Genomic DNA, 17,366 nt, shown 5'->3' with positions numbered 1-17,366 from the left:
GTAAGGCACTGGGGGTGGGGAGGCGCACTTGGGGGCCTGAACCCTCGCTCTGTAAAAGGTCACCTTTGTGTGAAGCCTGCTGTGATGGTTTCCTTAGTAATCAAATCCTCTGAATGATTGGAAGACCAAGTGTACTACTGTTGCATTGCTGGGCAAGTGTTGGCTACACATTAGAATAACGAAAGAAGGTTTTAAAAAATACTGATGCCTGAATCCCATGCTGATCAATTAAATCAGAATCTTTAGAGTGTCACCTGCACCTGGATATTTTGAAAAAGCTCACCTGCTGAGCCTAAATATATGATCAGGGGCGTGAATCCATAATCTAGCTGTTAGTTATCAATAAAGGCTTTTGTTTGTTTGTTTGTTTTTAAAAAGATTCTGAGCTATGTGAAGGAGTTTTAATCCTGCTTCACAGACAGCTTTGGAAAGCCCTTCTCTCATGCTTTGCTCATGCCCCTTTCTATTCATTTCTAAGGAAGTATTTGCTTGCTCTTTGCCCTGGGTCTGCTCCACTGTCATGCTACCAGGCCCATGTATGTGTCTACATACTCCCTGTGCCTACACAGGAGGAAACATGGAATAGAGCTAAGCCATGTGGCTGAAAATATTTGGGGAAGGATAATAGCCAAGGACGAAACCAAAATGAACCGTTGTGATTTATTTCTCTAATGCCAAGAATTTGAATTGCCATTAACATCCTCTTTTATACATGGGAGGAATTATGAGTTAGTAACAAAAACAGTTTTGTTCATGTTTTGGGGTTGGTCACTGTCTATATACAAAAATGTGATATTTAGACAAGATAAGCTTTTTTTGTACCTGTTCTCTAAGACCACTGCCAGGATGCACTTGTTATAATAGTAGCAAAAAAACAAAACAAAAAACTAGCAGCTACAAGAATTAACTATAAGTGGATCAAAACCTAAGTATAAGAGCTTTTTTAGAAGAAAATATATGACACTAAATGCAAAAAAGAAAAATTAGATAAATTAGACTTTAAAAACTATGCACTTAAAAATGGTGAAGATGGTAAATTCTACATGACATGAATTTTACCCCAATTTAGAAATATCAGTGGGTGCTCAATTAATGTGTCTAACATCCAAATGGCCCCATTTCACAAATTAACAATGAGAGGAAGATCACAAAGGAGAGAGAATGCCCTGCCAATACAACTGAACAGACAGATTAACAATTGGCTGTCGATGAGCAAAGAGCAAACATTTATAATTTGGGATGCATTTTAATGACGTTCACCTAAGGCCTATAAAGTTATTTTATTATAAAACGTTAGGAGTGGAGAGGAAGTCTCAGCCTTAATTGGAGGCCACATCAGAAATAATAAATCTGGTTTACAATATCCCCACTAGCAATTCAAAAATTTTTCAGTTCTGCATGGAAGCACCTGCTTTATGAGGCTCATGATCACATTGACTGAGCTATGTTATTAGTGGGTCAATTCATAAGGCAGGCAGAGCTCTATGCAGGGACGTGTCCAGGCAGGGAAGACACAAGAAGGACATGATGAAGCCTGGGCCCCCTGAAGTTAGTTGGGAGCAGGATCTAGATGCACACACACACACACACACACACACACACTTTCAGGGGTCACACTGGCATACAGCATAATGAGTGACGGAATATAATAACACTGAATATACAGACAAAGGGTGGCGTTAAGGCTGTTTCTCACAAACACTTCTTATCCCAAGGGGGTTATCCCTAAATGGAAAACTTCTCAAATCTCTTGAAAGTTGTGACAAAAATATTCCAGGTCCAGTGGACAAATCATGGGTTTTCAAAGCCACACCCACTTTTTGATTACTTTCTAGAACTGATATCTACAAAAGGGAAACAAAGGCAACTTTTGAAAGTAAGTTTACCTTATAGTTTAAATACAGCCATCCTTTGGGGCACAGTCCATGCTGCTTCGGTGTATCTTTCTCTTTCTCTACGGGCCAAAACCTTTTTCGCTTACAGATGCTGGGCATAGAAACTGAACACTCTTCACTAGCCCAGAGTCCTGGAGGGGAAAACGGGTTAGAAATGACTAGAACCAAGGGTAACGTTCTCTACTGATCAGTATTTTTATGACTGCCTCAGTTTATCAAAGGTTGTTTTTTAAATCTAGAAGCTGAACTCAATTTAACTACGAATCATAAAGTTCTTTAGTGACCAAAGCTAATTGGTCAAGGGGCAAAATCAGTAATTCTAATTCAATAATGCAAATGCAAAAATATCTAAACAAATACTGCAGTTGAAATCATAGAACAGATTAAAGTTCTAAGAGTATTTGACTTCATTGGGAAAATAATATTTTGTAGAGTACTGCCTTTGTTTTAAAATATTCAACTTCAATGTAAAGAGAGAAAAAAGACTCTAAAACAATAGATGATCATTTCTACTTTATAATTTGTTCGAAAATATAATAATGTAGAAAAAGTAACTCACAAACTTCTAAGAAAGGAGCACTTCTTAACACTGACCATTAAACAAAATAGGCTCACATCTAGACATACCCACGGGAAACGTATCCCCAAAGTCCTTAGCCTCCTGGAAGATGTTTTTGAATTTAGAAGAGCTATATTTTCAGAGAAGATTATAGAATGTATTTCATTAGCATTCAAGCTATAATTTCAGAACAGGGCAAGGATGCATGGAAATTGCAAGGGCAGATTCAGTTTTCTATGTGAAAGATATAAGCCAAAAATATGCTGGCATTTTGAAGGCGGGGCTGGAACGCTATTTTAAATGCGGATTAGCTGCTATACCCCCCGAATCACAAAACAGCCTTTCTTGTAGGCTGTTGTGACACCTGCTGGCAAAAGCGAGCCGATTAACCACATGGTTTTTCTTTTCCTGACTTTCTCTGTAGATGCCCTTGCATCAAGGATTGCTTTCCGTATTCATCCTGCTCCTGACTTTGGGCACAGGTTTGTTACGGATCTGTTAGAGTCGGGAACATCATTACCTTTTATTGGATAAAAAGAGCGGGGTGGATATAAGTGGGCAATCTATCCAAATAACACTGTACTGATGAGTAGAATTTAAAAAAAGTCTTCAACATAGGTATACCTCTAAATACCACTTGCAAACAGTTGGCGTTCTAAAGCAAGCAACAGTTAATGCCAGGTATTTTTTCCCTATTTTATTTTATTTATTTTTAAATTTATTTATTTATTATTGATAGTATTACAGATATCTCCCATTTCCACTCTCCTTGCCTTCCCTCCTCGCAGCCTCTACCCACCACCCAGGTCTTCATTACCCTATTGCCCGTGTCCATGGGCTATGCATATAAGTATATAAGTTCTTTGGTTTACCTCTTCTCGTCCCCCCAACCCCACATCGAGGTATGTCAGTCTGTTCCATGCCTTCCTGCTTCGGGTCTTATTTTGTTGGTCAATTCATTTGCCAGTTATTTTTTTTTTTAAAGGAATACTGAATTGAATGAAATTTTTTCTTAAGTGGGAAATTGGCAGTAAATTTCTCAGAGGTTAAAGATCTGGCCAATTATAAATCGGATACTAGAAAAAGATAAAAATGGGCTCATATTGAAATTTCATAGAGAACAGTGTTTGGCACACATATTTTTGACCCACTTTCAAAGGACTCATTTTTGATGCTTTTTTTAAAAAATATATTTTATTGATTTTTTACAGAGAGAAGGGGAGAAGGATAGAGAGTTAGAAACATCGATGAGAGAGAAACATCGATCAGCTGCCTCCTGCACACCTCCTACTGGGGATGTGCCTGCAACCCAGGTACATGCCCTTGACCGGAATCGAACCTGGGACCTTTCAGTCCGCAGGCCGACGCTCTATCCACTGAGCCAAACCGGTTTCGGCTTTTGATGCTTTTTTATTTAGTTCATGAGGAAGGCCTTATCTGGATGTCAATTAATTTCAAGAACATGAATTCATGGAATAAACTGTGGGAATGGCTGTTCTTAAGCCTGAAGATGAATGAAATTGAACACATTAAATTCAAAAGCAAAACAACCAAACAAAACTTCCTCACTGAGCTAATGCAATGAAAGAGAGATGTCATGCCTCCTGAAAATTATCAGTTTGTATTATAAACCTAGGAATGGATGAATGAAATAACCTGTTATGGATGAAATGAAGACACATCTCTGGCTGTGGTTATTCTTAGGCCCTTCTCTTCCTTTGTCCCAGTTCTGATATATTACTGGCGCTCCATCTCTCCAGCTGTAGGAAAATTAAAAATCTTAAGGTCTCCTCTCATTCTGCATTTTTAATCTTCAATACCATTCTTGGAGTACTGGGGTATGGACTGAAGGCATAATAGAAATTATATATATATATATATATATATATATATATATATATATATATATATATATCCTATATAATAAAAGGGTAATATGCAAATTGACCCTAACAGCAGAACGACTGGGAATGACTAGTCACTATGACACACACTGACCACCAGGGGGCAGATGCTCAATGCAGGAACTGCACCCTGGTGGTCACTGTGCTCCCACAGGGGGAGCTCTGCTCAGCCACAAGCCAGGCTGACGGCTGCCAGCACAGCGGTGATGGCGGGAGCCTTTCCCGCCTCCTCAGCAGTGCTAAGGATGTCCGACTGCAGCTTAGACCTGCTCCCCGCTGGCAAGTGGACATCCCCCGAGGGCTCCCAGGCTGCCAGAGGGATGTCTGACTGCCAGTTTAGGCCCGATCCCTGGGGCCTAAAGCCAGCAGGTGGACATCCCCCGAGGGGTCCCAGACTGCGAGAGGACACAGGCTGGGCTGAGGAACCCCCCCGAGTGCACAAATTTTTGTGCACCGGGCCTCTAGTGTGTGTGTATATATATATATATATATCTCCTCACCCAGGATATGTTTTTATTAATTTTAGAGAGAGAGGAAGGGTGAGAGAGAGAGAGAGACAGAAACATTGATGTGAGAGAGAAACATTGATCCATTGCCTCTCCTATGCATCTGGACTGGGGATTGAACACACAATCTAGATATGTGTCTTGACTGGGAATAGAACTCGCATAGTGTATGGGAGGACATTCCAACCAATGGAACCACCTGGTCAGGGCTGGAGGCATAACATTTTATTAAATTAAAAGAAATTCTCATGTGTTAGGTTAGGGAAAAGAAAATTTATAAGCTAAAGATAATGCTTGAAGGCTACTCAACAAATTGATCACTAAGATCTAGCCCAATCATTCGGCAAATAAAATCTGTCAAACAAAATTAAATGCTAATTAATCTAGGTCCATACCGGAATTCACCATTTGCTCTTTCTTCTCGAAGTCCAATCCACCAATTTACACCATACTTTGACAACTATTTTTTAAAAAAAGGAAAATGTCAGCATTTACTCTACTTGTTTTCCCTTTCCATTAGTAAGATTAATGGGGTTGCTGGTAATAGCTTTCTATTCTTCAGTATTTTACCCAATTATCTAAAGAAGAGTACACTAAGGCCTACCATCTTGAGAAAACCTGAAGCTTTATTATTCTAAGATATTTCCTCCTCATTTTGAAGGAAATTGGAATCAAATATTGAATATTCATACAACATGCAATATCTTAATTGCAAAGTTTCCTATGTATTTAAAAGTAAATTTTCTCTCAGAATAAGGATTTAAAAAGCAATATGGTAAAGTAAAATACAATGTCAATTCCTTTTTCTTGCTAAGAATTTAGTGGTTTATCTTCTCAGTGATTTATGAAATTTTCATTAATGAGCCTATAGAAGCTCATTGTATATGTCACTCTATTTGAAAAACAATTCAAGGTACAAAGACATCAATAGTGGAAAGATTTTGAAATTGAGGGATTAGTCTGAGTATTAGCACCCTCCCCTCTCCAATCACGTAGTGAGACATAATATAGGACAAAAGAACACTAGAGAATTTCCAGTGTTTGACAACTAAAATATCATCCTTTATATGTTTTTTAATCTTACACTATTATTTATCATACAGATCTCAGTACAATAAAATCCAAACACACGCACACATGTGCACATGCACACACAAACACGTTAGAACAGGTGTAATACTAGACTTATGACCCAGGAAATTGAAACTCCCTCCTCAATTATAAAAGAAGAAGAGGCAGTAAGGATTTCTCTGAGACTTCTAAATCAATATACTTTATTGTTTTGTGTGCTGTGTGTGTAAAATGTAACTCAATTTTATATGCTAAAAACTTATTTTGAAGGCATATATTTAAATTTGCACTTCCATTTCTTCTATAAAGACTTGAGAATACACATCAAGATATATATATATATATGAATTTCAGGTCATTATAAAACAGTACCTCATATCTCACTAACATTCTAATTTATAAACAGGTATTTGTCCTCCTTAAACAGCATGGCTATCTGCCATATCAGCAATTTGAGGACAATGCAAGATGGAGTGAGGATAATTTTGTATCCCTGAGGTGTTGTTTCATGGACGTATGCATCCATGCTGAATTTAGATCCCATTGTCAGGCTCTGCAATGGGTCCACTGAGACTGGCTGTGAACTCGGTGGGAGACCCATGACACTTTCATTCACTCTAAAGAGGTCTCATGTGCAACAACAGTGGAAATCACGGCCTGATTGCTCACTGCCCCAATTCAGGGCCTTTAAAGAGAAATTGTAACTACTGCATCTTAAGTGGCATGTTTACTACCACCTCAGTGATAGCAGGGTGATCCTCCACATGGCACGTCATAACCTGTGATATGGAAGAGAATTTCACAGGACAAGCTAAAAATCCAACACGAAAAATGGCTGTTTTAAATTTTAGCATATGTATGCAACCACAATTGAAGACATCAATATTCTTCATATAAAAGAATATAAAAATGTGATATGCTGATTTCTAATTAGCTTAGGTCCTCAAAAGAGTAAGTGTAGTCTTTTTCTATCTTAAGTTGAAATGGAAAACCACACCTTACCATTTTCTGTATATTGCGACTTTTCAAACTTAAAAATATTATACTCTTATAAGTATAAATATTGTACTGTTGTAACTTTTAAAAATTTTTTATTTTATTATCATTTTTAATCCTCACATGAGGATATGTTTATTGATTTTAGAGAGAGGAAGGGAGAGAGAAACATTGATGTGAGAAACAACCTTCCTTATGCACCCTGACCGGGATCAGTCCTGCAAACTGGGTATGTGCCCTGCCTGGGAATTGAACCTGCAACCTTTTGGTATATAGGATGACACTCCAACCATTGAACCACCCAGCTGAGGCTGTACTGTTGTAACTTTAAAACAGCCACGTATTTCCCAGATACTCGTTGTCCCACATTTGTGCTTTATTTTCCTCCATGCCATTTATCCATTCATCTTTTTATAGAACTCTGTGTGATTCTATTAACTTGTATTGATTACAGTCTTTTCCCCCAAACTAAACCATAATCTCCAAAATGGCAGGAGTTTTGGTCTATTTTAATCACTGATAGAGCCTAGTTCCTAGTAGAATAGACTCTGAATAAATATGTGTTGAATGAACCTCATAAAAGCAATAACACTCTACTCATTCACTATTGTTGCTAGTAATGAATAAAAGGGGTGAAATGACTGACCAACATTGTAAACTCATGTTTTCATTATTTTCTCTTTATCTCTATAACAGGGAAAAACCAATTCTCAAAAATCTATGGCTTTTAATGAAACTTAATAAATGTCTGAAGTCAAAGTTAAAAAATCCCCCAAGGACAGAAGAAGGAGCTGGCTCTAAATTTCTTATGGTTAAATGGATTCAAGTACCACTCTTATTTTGCTGAGGATGAATTCTTGCTCATGTGCAGAATGAATTGTGAGGAGATCACCACCCAGCCAGCCACAGACAAACTCCAAGTCGGACCATTCGGAGGCATAGGTATGGAAAAGGTACTCCGCATCCTGATAAAAGAGCCAGGGTTCATCTGAAAGAAAAATAAACAATGCAAATAATGCAGAAAGTATTGACCAATATAGTGCAGCCTTAAATAAGATAGGCCATAATGAACCCCAAATTCGTAATTTGGTTACTCAGCATTGAAAAAATTGTGTGTTTAAATAAGTATATTTAAACATACATGAATGAATATATAACTTGCTCACTTTTCTTGTTCTGTCTCATATAAGAAACTTTCATTTGTATTCAAAGGTCTGGGATAGATGCATATTTCAAAATCACAGGCACTGAAAATGGAGTTAAGCTATGATATTGGTCATTAATCATATTTAATAACATTTATCAATTTGATTATTTACTGATTATTTGTTAATTTGAACAAATTAGTCCTAGATTGACTAAGAAAAGAGGCTCAACTGCTGAACTGTAATAATACAGTAATGGTATATAGTAGCACATAATTCGAAGTTCAAGAACTGCCAGGATAGTTCTTACCGTACTGGTACCAGGGAGGAATCTTGGGTTCCACATCTGTAAAGTGAAAGCAAACCACCCTGAGTAACCACTCTTCACAGACGTGCTACCTCTGACTTATTTCAGCTCTAAACACAGTATTTTGTACTTTGTCTTTTGAAAGACCATTTAAAAACCAAGTATGTTGTGCTATTTGAAATATGGTTAGTTCTCATACTTGAGGAGGAGGCTCTGCTTACAGATGGAAGGATGTGAACACTTGCTGAGGGCCTACTGTGTGTCACACAGTATTCTAGGTGCTTTCACTCACTCATTTGACAAGTAATTTTGTTTGATTGTAATGTCACCATGACATTTCTTCCAGATTGTACTCGCAAAACACAATATGATATGGTCATTTATCCTCACTTCCTATTAACTAACGTAGCATACTGCACTAGTGTCATTTTTAAAAATTTCCCCTACGATTTGTTCTTTGCTAAAATAGTGCAGTTTGGTTCATCATGAAGGGTACTGGTTGTGATCCAAGATACTTGCATTTAAGATCCCTGTAACTCTTCACGTGGGAAAATGCTATATATTTTTAAAAAGCAAACATATAGTAAAGATCTTGTTACTATTTTTACCTCTTGGAATTTTGCATATCCATTCACGCTTGGAACCACAGTGCGAGGGCAGCAATGTTTTATTTGCTTTATAAACAGCACAATTTCTGGTATTATCTCCAAAATAAGTATTGTCTAAAAATGAAGAGACAACCTGCAGCAGATGAAGTTCATTATTCCTTAATGACGATTCCCCCACAAAAAGTTTCAAAAGATCATAAAAGACACCCTTGTAAAGAAACTGTGGTAGACTTTGGGGAAGCTCTAGAAAGGTCTGGATATGATTCCAGTTAAAGGTTGTGAAGAACAAGTGAATCCAATTTTAGAAATTTTTCTTAAGGATGATCTTTTCTTAAAAAGAGGCATGCTACTCCTTTCTCCAGATGAGCAAAGCAGATGCATGCTTCTTTCTGAACTTGCACTATTTCCTCACTAGCAGGATTAGGCTGGCTACCATTGGATCCTGAGTAAACTTAAGAGGCTCTGGGACTTGTCAGATTTGGGTCTCACCTTTGGTGTAGATTGTTTTGTACAGACACTAAGCTTTTAGTTTCTAATCACTAAATTCTAAGTCACCACTAGCTTGAATCAGGAAACTATCCAACACTTTCCATGAATTATCACACAACAGGGGTATTCAATAAAGACTCAACACTTTCAATGATTTAATGACTATCTGGTAGAAGAGTGGATGAACCACAAGTGAAATTAGGGTGAAATTTTGGGGGAAAAGATAATGCTTTGAAATCACTTGTACTCCTCTTCAAACATGTACACAGTCATGCAACAGTTCATCTAACTTAAACATATGTGAGCTCTGACTCAGAAAACAGCATGAGGTTGAATATCCATTGTATCTAGTGGGGAGTGAGGAAGGACTCAGTGTCCTGTTTCATGGCTTTGTCTCCTTTATTCTGAACCAAATTGTCTATTTCTCTCCCATTACTAATGAGTTTGTTTTACTAAAATGAAATGGAGTGTTCTCAATCTCTATGGAGCACACATCATTAATTTTTTTTTATTGTTGACAGTATTACAGGTGTCTTTCATTTTCTCCCTTTTTGTCCCCTTCCACACAACCCCCACCCCCACCCCAGGCCTTCCCCATACTACTGTCTGAGTCCATGGGTATATGCATATATGTTCTTTTTAATCTCTTCCTGTTCCCCAATACCCCTGCCCTCGCCCACTGAGATCTGTTATTCTGTTCCATGTTTTTAAACGCTATATTGACATTAATCACCCAACGTCAGGTTGGGGTCAGATCAATCCTGTTATGCCCCTTCTGCTTTCTGGGCCTCTGTTTCTTCATCAGCAAAATAGATGGGTGGGGCTGGGTGATCTTTAAGATCTCTTCCCACTCTCTGGTCCTGATGCCCTTTTTAAAGAAGCAGTACATGGGTGGAAACTTTAATTTTTTAACTAGCATGCCTTTATTATTTTCTTCTCACTGTAAGCGTATAGCTTTTCCACATATCTCTTCCTTGACACAAATTTGAATGCTCTCTCTGTTGTGGACGCAGAGTTCCTATTTCTCTGTTGATCGTTACTGTTTCAAAGTTTAGCTACTGGTATGTTGCCAACGAGGAAACATTATAATATTGTGGCTTTGGAGGCAGGCAACCCATGTGAGGAAACATTATAATATTGTGGCTTTGGAGGCAGGCAACCCATGTACCAGTGCTGGCTCTCCTATGTATTATTTTAGGCAAACTAGTTAATCATTTCAGTCCTCACTGCATTGAACTGTTGTAAGGATGGAATGAGTCCATGCAGGCAGGACTGCACTCAGCTCAGAACTGAGAAGGGAGTTATAGCTCAATGAACAGGAGCTGCAGCAAGTGCTCGCTATAGGCTATTGCTAGCCTCCCCATTTCACAGGTGCAGCGAACAACTTGATTCTGCCTGTGCCCTTGGATGGACCCCATTTCAATCTGGGATACTGCTCCTGCTTTTCCTCCTATCCTCTTGAGAAAAATGTGAGCATTCCTCATTGAACCCGAAAAAATACGTAGTGGTAAGTTCCCCCTTTCCTTTACACAGGCGTTTTACGAGTATGAAGCTGACGAAAAGCAAGTCTTTCTTTCTCTTTCCTAATGACTCGCTCTGGCGGAGAAGGAGGTGATATTTTTAAGACTGGCATTTCCGTCCTTTCAGAGGGAGATAAAATGAAACTGGCTCTTTTCCTTGTGGCATGGATGAGGGTCCTGCATTCACACACTAAGGAGCCGAGCAGGAGAGGGAGGGAGGGGTAAAGGAAGCCTGACGATGTTTCAAAGAACAGTGGCTTCTTTGCTGGGGACTCTTCACACGTTAGATGGTGTGAGGACCTTTCTGGAGATTTTGATCCTTTTCAGGATAAGCTCCTACAAAACTGTCTGGCCTCACAACTAGCTGGCTGGCCAAGGTTTCCCAGGCATTCCTGAAATAACTCCTCTGGCACGAAGGTCTGGTGTAGTTTCTGGTTTGGGTCTGAGTCATGGGAAATAGGGTCATTATTTCCAGGTTCATTTGCTTGATCTATCAAGTGGCTCCAGGGCCACCTGTTTTGAATTCACTGACTTTTCTCTGGGTGGGAAAGACTTACAGGGGTTCCATCAGACCACTCCCAAGAGCCAGCGTTCAGGGGATTTCTTTTATTAAATCCGATCCAGAACTGCCTTTCCTCTGTCCTGTGAAGAGAAGAAACAGACACTTGGCCTTCCCCATTGAATTCACCACAGTATGAAAAAGGCTCAAGTCAGTACTGATGCGGGCAGGAAGCAGCTGATGCTGCGGGCCGGGTTGATCAAGTCAGATAAACATGTCAGAACATCGTCCATGTGCAAAACCTGAGGTCTGAAATGAACTGAGAGAAGAGTCAGCCTCGCTTCCCATTTCTCTTGGTCTGTGCTGTGCTCATCGGTGATGTGCAGTTGGGGGAGAAGCCAGCCCCTGTTGAGAACATGGCATCTCATGTTCGTTAGGAAGGGCAACACCCTTCAATTAGGCCCGGAACACATGAGAGCCAAGCTGGTAGGAGATTTTGGACTTGGCTCTACTGTACTATTTATACTACTTTGAGATGCTTTGATTTGTGGCTCTTTTGTCACACGCTCATGTGTTCTCTGAAGGTTCATGGCCATTACTCCTGTTTAATAAAAGGCACATGGCATGTTTAGGGTTTTTGTTCAGATCCCAACAGAAATGTTTCCACAGAGAATCAGCCTGAGGCATGGGGGGTTAGCTTCAGCATCACCACTGGGTTAGACATGGCGAGAAGCCTCACAGAGAACCATCTTCCTTCCTATAAGGCGGAGGACAAACACGTCACGCCCCAGAGGATTCAAGCAAGCAAGCAAGCAAGCAAGCAAGAACGCCTGATTGTACAACGAGCCATCTCACTATGCTCGTGTTCTGAGAACAGTGTTGGAGAATTCAAGATTTATCAGTTCAAAAGTCACAACAGGTGCTGTATTTTCCTTATGCAGAGATGCTCTATGCTGGAGCCCCTTTCTCAGATATTCCAGCTTCCCTGCCTGAATGACACTAAAGACAGTAAAATGTGACTTAGAAAACCTGAGGTCACTGGGGCTGGGCGGGGAGGGGGGGCGCACCACGGCTATGATTACGTCTTAGGTTTAAGACAGTGGGAAAGTGAGGGGGCTGCCTTACCTTTATGCCAGTCATATTACCATATTTTTCCGTGTATAAGATGCCCCCATGTATAAGACACCCCCCACTTTTCCAACCCCAAATTAAGAAATCAACATTTTAAACATTTTGCTGGGTTTCCTCTTAAGGCCTTCTTCTTTTTTGGCATCTTAAGGAGTTGTTCTTCCTGTTTTCTCCACTGTCTGATCATACACTCAGTGGGAGGAGGTCCAAATTGTCTCTCTGCAGCTCTATTTCCATGCTCTTGTGCATAGCTGATTACATTCAGTTTGAATTTTTCAGAGTAAGACAATCGCCTACCAGTATTTATCTTTTTATTTTTGACATCTTTATGGGCTCAGAACACTCCAGGCCCTGTTGCATCTGAGCACTCTCCACCTCCACCTCCAATTACGGCATCAGCTGACGTCAGTAACAATGAGGCTTGTGATTGGAGGAAGCCTGTTTGATAAGATACGGGCAGCTAAGTACCTGCATAGCTCCTCCTCGGCTGACTTCCCTGTATAAGATGCCCCTTGATTTTCAGTCTAACAATTTTATTTTATTTTATTTTATTTTTTTATATTTTTATTGATTTTTTACAGAGAGGAAGGGAGAGGGATAGAGAGTTAGAAACATCGATGAGAGAGAAACATCGACCAGCTGCCTCCTGCACACCTCCCACTGGGGATGTGCCCGCAACCAAGGTACATGCCCTTGACCGGAATCGAACCTGGGACCTTTCAGTCCGCAGGCCGACGCTCTATCCACCGAGCCAAACCGGTCTTGGCAAGTCTAACAATTTTAGAAAAAAATAGTATGGTAATCTCCTTGTTCTAGGCTGGAATTCTACACTACCCTCCCTTATGGATAACTTTTTATTCCTTTCCTCACTGAATTCAGCGTTCTATAGTTTTTTTTTTGCTATATACTGGCTCCTAGAACTGGTATTTATTTTCTCTCCATCAATTTCTAAACTGGTATAATTTCTAATAATGTCATATAATAATATAAAAATAAAATAGAAACAGAAAAGCAGTGCCTGGGAAGGGGAAGTATATATGCTAACAATGAGAACTGGTTTATTTGCTGTAACTAAGCATCAGATTTGGCTGAACTCCCTGGCAGTCAGGGCAAAAGTAAAACATATATTGCATAACTTTTGTGATTAGATGTTGAAAATCAATAACTTACTAAGTGCTTGGCACTAAATTCATCTAGAAATTCCAAACGTGTGAACTTATGTAAATAGAAATGATATTTGATCTTACAGCAAACGTGGATCTTACAGTTTGCATGTGGTTGTTTCATACAGCAAAGCTCACTGTGTGTAAGTACTAGTATGCATGTGTATTTTGCAATTGACTAAAGTCATGAAGCAAAGTTGCAACTTAGAACAACAGAGACTATCACATATCCCTTGGATCTGTGGCCCCCACCCCTGGCTAACAATTCAGTTCACCAGGAAGTTTCTTGAACTTTTCTTCAACCTCAGGGAATCTGATTCAGCAGCTCTGGTGTGAGACCAGAGGGCTCTGTGTTAAAAGGTGTCCCAGAGAGTGTGATAATCAGCAGGTTTGGGAATCCTGGCCTCAGGTCAGCGTTTCCTGCAGAGACTAGAAATTCTATGGGAGGTTGATAAGTGTTTTAAAAACACACACAACAGTTTTGTGGTCAGAGGAAGTGCTTCCGTCTAGAAGCCTTTACAATATTAATGTATGTGGCAAATTTTCAAGATTGTACTTTGCTTTGCAAACATATTTAACCACAAGATCTGCCTCCTCCCCTCACCAGAGTACTCTATAACACACACATTGAGGAGAGTGTCAGACTCCTACTTTTAAGGCCATTTTTAGATTTTGGAGATGAATAATTTGTTAGATATTACATATTAACCTTCCTATGGCAGCGATTTTCAATCCTTTTCATCTCCTGGTACACATAAACTAATTACTAAAATTCTGTGGCACACCAACATATATATCTCCAATCTAACAAAAAATAAGTACAATTTTTGTTCATTCACACCGGACGGCTATTGTTGTGTTGGCTGTTGTCATTTTTTAATTTGACAATCTAAGGGAAAAGAGGTCAGTGCCCCTGACTAGTCAGGTACTGCATATTTTAAAAATTCTTGTGGCACACCAGTGTGCTGTGGTTGAAAATCACTGTCTTATGGGATTGCCCCAAAGGAAACTTATAAGGAAGGCTAGGATGTTCCTCAAAAAACAGTTCTGGACTTTCTCTGCGACTCAGGCAAGTGTTTCATAGACACTCCAGATTTCCAGAGCTTGGAGCAGAGTGGCTGGTGTCAACTTGTTTTCATTAAATATATGCATAGAGCCATGGAGGCCTGACCCCCGCTTAGTCCACAATATTCTTGGGGGCAGGATTTTGTCTGTCATGCCTATTAGATTCTCAAGTCTGCTGTGCATATAACAGTGCCCTTTCCATAGAAGATATGTGCAAAATGTGTGCTGAACTGACAAGAACATTCTAGAGAAAGAGGCCAAGAGCTGGGAAGACTCACTAAAAGAGAACATGGTGGCTGTCTTCAAATATTTGAAAACAGGTTAGACTTGATCTGTGTTGCTCTGGCTTACTAGAAAGTTGATCTTTGAAACCAGCCTTTTAAGGGGTGATAAATGGTGATGGAAGGAGACTTGACTTGGGGTGGTGAATGCACAGTACAATATACAGATGATGTACTGTAGATTTGTATACCTGAAACCTGTATAATTTTATTAACCAATGTCACCCCAATAAATTCAATTTAAAAAAAAAAAGGAAACCAGCCTTTAACAATGGAATGGGCTTTCTTTCTCCCAAGGAGCACTCTGAAACTGAAAGGCATCATGCAGACAGTACATGACCCCAGGGATGGAGTAGAAGGAATTCCCGCATGTGGGTGGAAGGTAGCTCAAGATCACTCATGCTTCCTTCCAATTTAAAAGTAACTTTCTAACTCTATGGAATTCAAACATCCTGTAAATTTGCAAGATGGACGCAGATAAGTGAACACGTTTCCTCAAATGTAAAATAAGGGTTGGATTAGAATTTATTTATTTTTTAATCAGTGGGACTTTGATTTTTTCAAACAAAATCTTACATGGACTTTGATTACATACAAAATAACTACAAGTGGAGCTGGTTGGAGCTGCTCTGGTGAGTCAGTGAGCAAGGAACCAGGAGCTCTGCCTACTAGGCCCCTTCCTGCTTCTTAGTCAGCACTTTGAAAATCACTGAGCTAGAAAATTTCTGAGTTTGGCAGAGAAGCTCTAAAATTCTGATTTTAGGCACAGGAAAGATTTCAAATATCAAAACAATGTCATTTTGTTCTTTGTTTTATGGAATGAGAACTTGGTGCAATATACATATAAAATTATATGTATATATTTTTCTTTCATATCCAGAAACGAATGGGGTTTAGGCTTAAAACAACTTGAGATTTTAAACTAATATTAGGGATACTCATTCCTAAGTAGCCATTACTGGGAGACAGAACATTTGACTGTAATTTTCAAAAATTAACAAGTATTTACCGATTAAATTTTGAATGTAAAAGCTTATTCACAAAATTCTCTTCCTCGATATGGGCAAAGCTTGCAAGATGAGCTCCAAATTCTTCACAAAATGCTTCAGCTTCTCCCCATGTTCTTTTCATCAATACTTTTTCACTATGAAATACCTGTATAGTAAAAGAAAAAAGAGTTGACCCTGTCACAGAAAAGGTAAGGCTATTTGATTCTGGACATGGAAATAATAGTAATATAATTGTTGTCATTATTCTTTATTAAAGCTTGAGCCAGTAGGAAGAAATAGCATTTATTGAATTAGAATGTGTCTATTGTAAAACCATTATCTCATTTTATTCTCACAACTTTATGAGGATTCTTTTTTTTCTCCTAAATTTCCTGTGACTTGTCCCTTATTAAATGTTTGTCAAGAGATGAGGAGAGTCGGACTAAGACAGATTACAAATTTCAGGTCACACAGCTACGAACAGGCAGAGCTAGGATTAGACCCAATACTCCCTGCTTCCAGAGCCCATGGATTTCTGTCCCTCCAGATTGCCTTCTGACAAATTAGAATTGGCTGAATGATCATGAATCTGGCTGACCCATGGCAAGAAATGAAAAATGAGACCCGGGACCTAGGGCAGTTCTAATTCTAGGGTCTTCGGGTCTTAGTTGTGCCTAAATTCTCTGCTGTTTCTCAACTGTCCTTTTTTTTTTTTTTTTTCAGAAGTCCTCACAGTAATAGGAAGAAGTCAGTCGAATGGAGGGTCTGCATTTGATTTTATTTAAGATCAAGAATGAGGGATCTAAGACTCAGAGCTCTGGATCCAGTGCCTCTGCAACCTCCTCTTTTTAACTGCCCAACACTAAGCCTGAGCCTCTGGTGCCAGCCTTCGCGAGGCTCTGATCTGCTGAGACCAGAAGGAATAGGTTTCCCAGTCCTGTGGACCATAGCACAGCCTTTCCATCTTTTAAATTATATGTCAAAACTCACTTCCTTTGGGAACCTTTTCTCAAATCACTTTAAATTAATAAATCCTACCATCATGCCCATCAAACACACCAGACATTTGCTGACGTGTTAGGGTAATAGATAGTAGAAAAAGGAGTTACAAGATCAGGAGTTTATTCCAACTCTGTCAATACATAGTTGTGATCTTGGGTAAATCACTTCATCTTGCTAGCGTCAGCTTACTGCTTTCTAAGGTTCAACTTATTGCTCTGTGAGGTCACTTCTAGGCCTAT

General features: G+C 39.3%; 1 protein-coding gene across 1 annotated transcript in view; it reads right to left on the bottom strand.

Moving 5' to 3' along the window:
* The window catches only part of PLA2R1 (phospholipase A2 receptor 1), a 100,706-nt gene that overhangs the window by 16,375 nt on the left and 66,965 nt on the right, over positions 1–17,366 (bottom strand). Inside the window, exons 13-20 of the mRNA XM_006083223.3 lie at positions 16,146–16,291; positions 11,558–11,642; positions 8,992–9,124; positions 8,387–8,422; positions 7,762–7,919; positions 5,260–5,324; positions 4,111–4,214; positions 1,887–2,026 (exon numbers count right to left, since the gene is read on the bottom strand). Coding sequence (XP_006083285.1) covers positions 1,887–2,026; positions 4,111–4,214; positions 5,260–5,324; positions 7,762–7,919; positions 8,387–8,422; positions 8,992–9,124; positions 11,558–11,642; positions 16,146–16,291 — 867 coding nt within the window. The remainder of the gene's footprint in view (positions 1–1,886; positions 2,027–4,110; positions 4,215–5,259; positions 5,325–7,761; positions 7,920–8,386; positions 8,423–8,991; positions 9,125–11,557; positions 11,643–16,145; positions 16,292–17,366) is intronic.

The sequence above is a fragment of the Myotis lucifugus genome, unplaced genomic scaffold, assembly GCF_000147115.1.
Source record: "Myotis lucifugus unplaced genomic scaffold, Myoluc2.0 scaffold_5, whole genome shotgun sequence".
Lineage (NCBI taxonomy): Eukaryota > Metazoa > Chordata > Mammalia > Chiroptera > Vespertilionidae > Myotis > Myotis lucifugus.
This window is presented reverse-complemented; position numbering and strand designations above follow the sequence as displayed.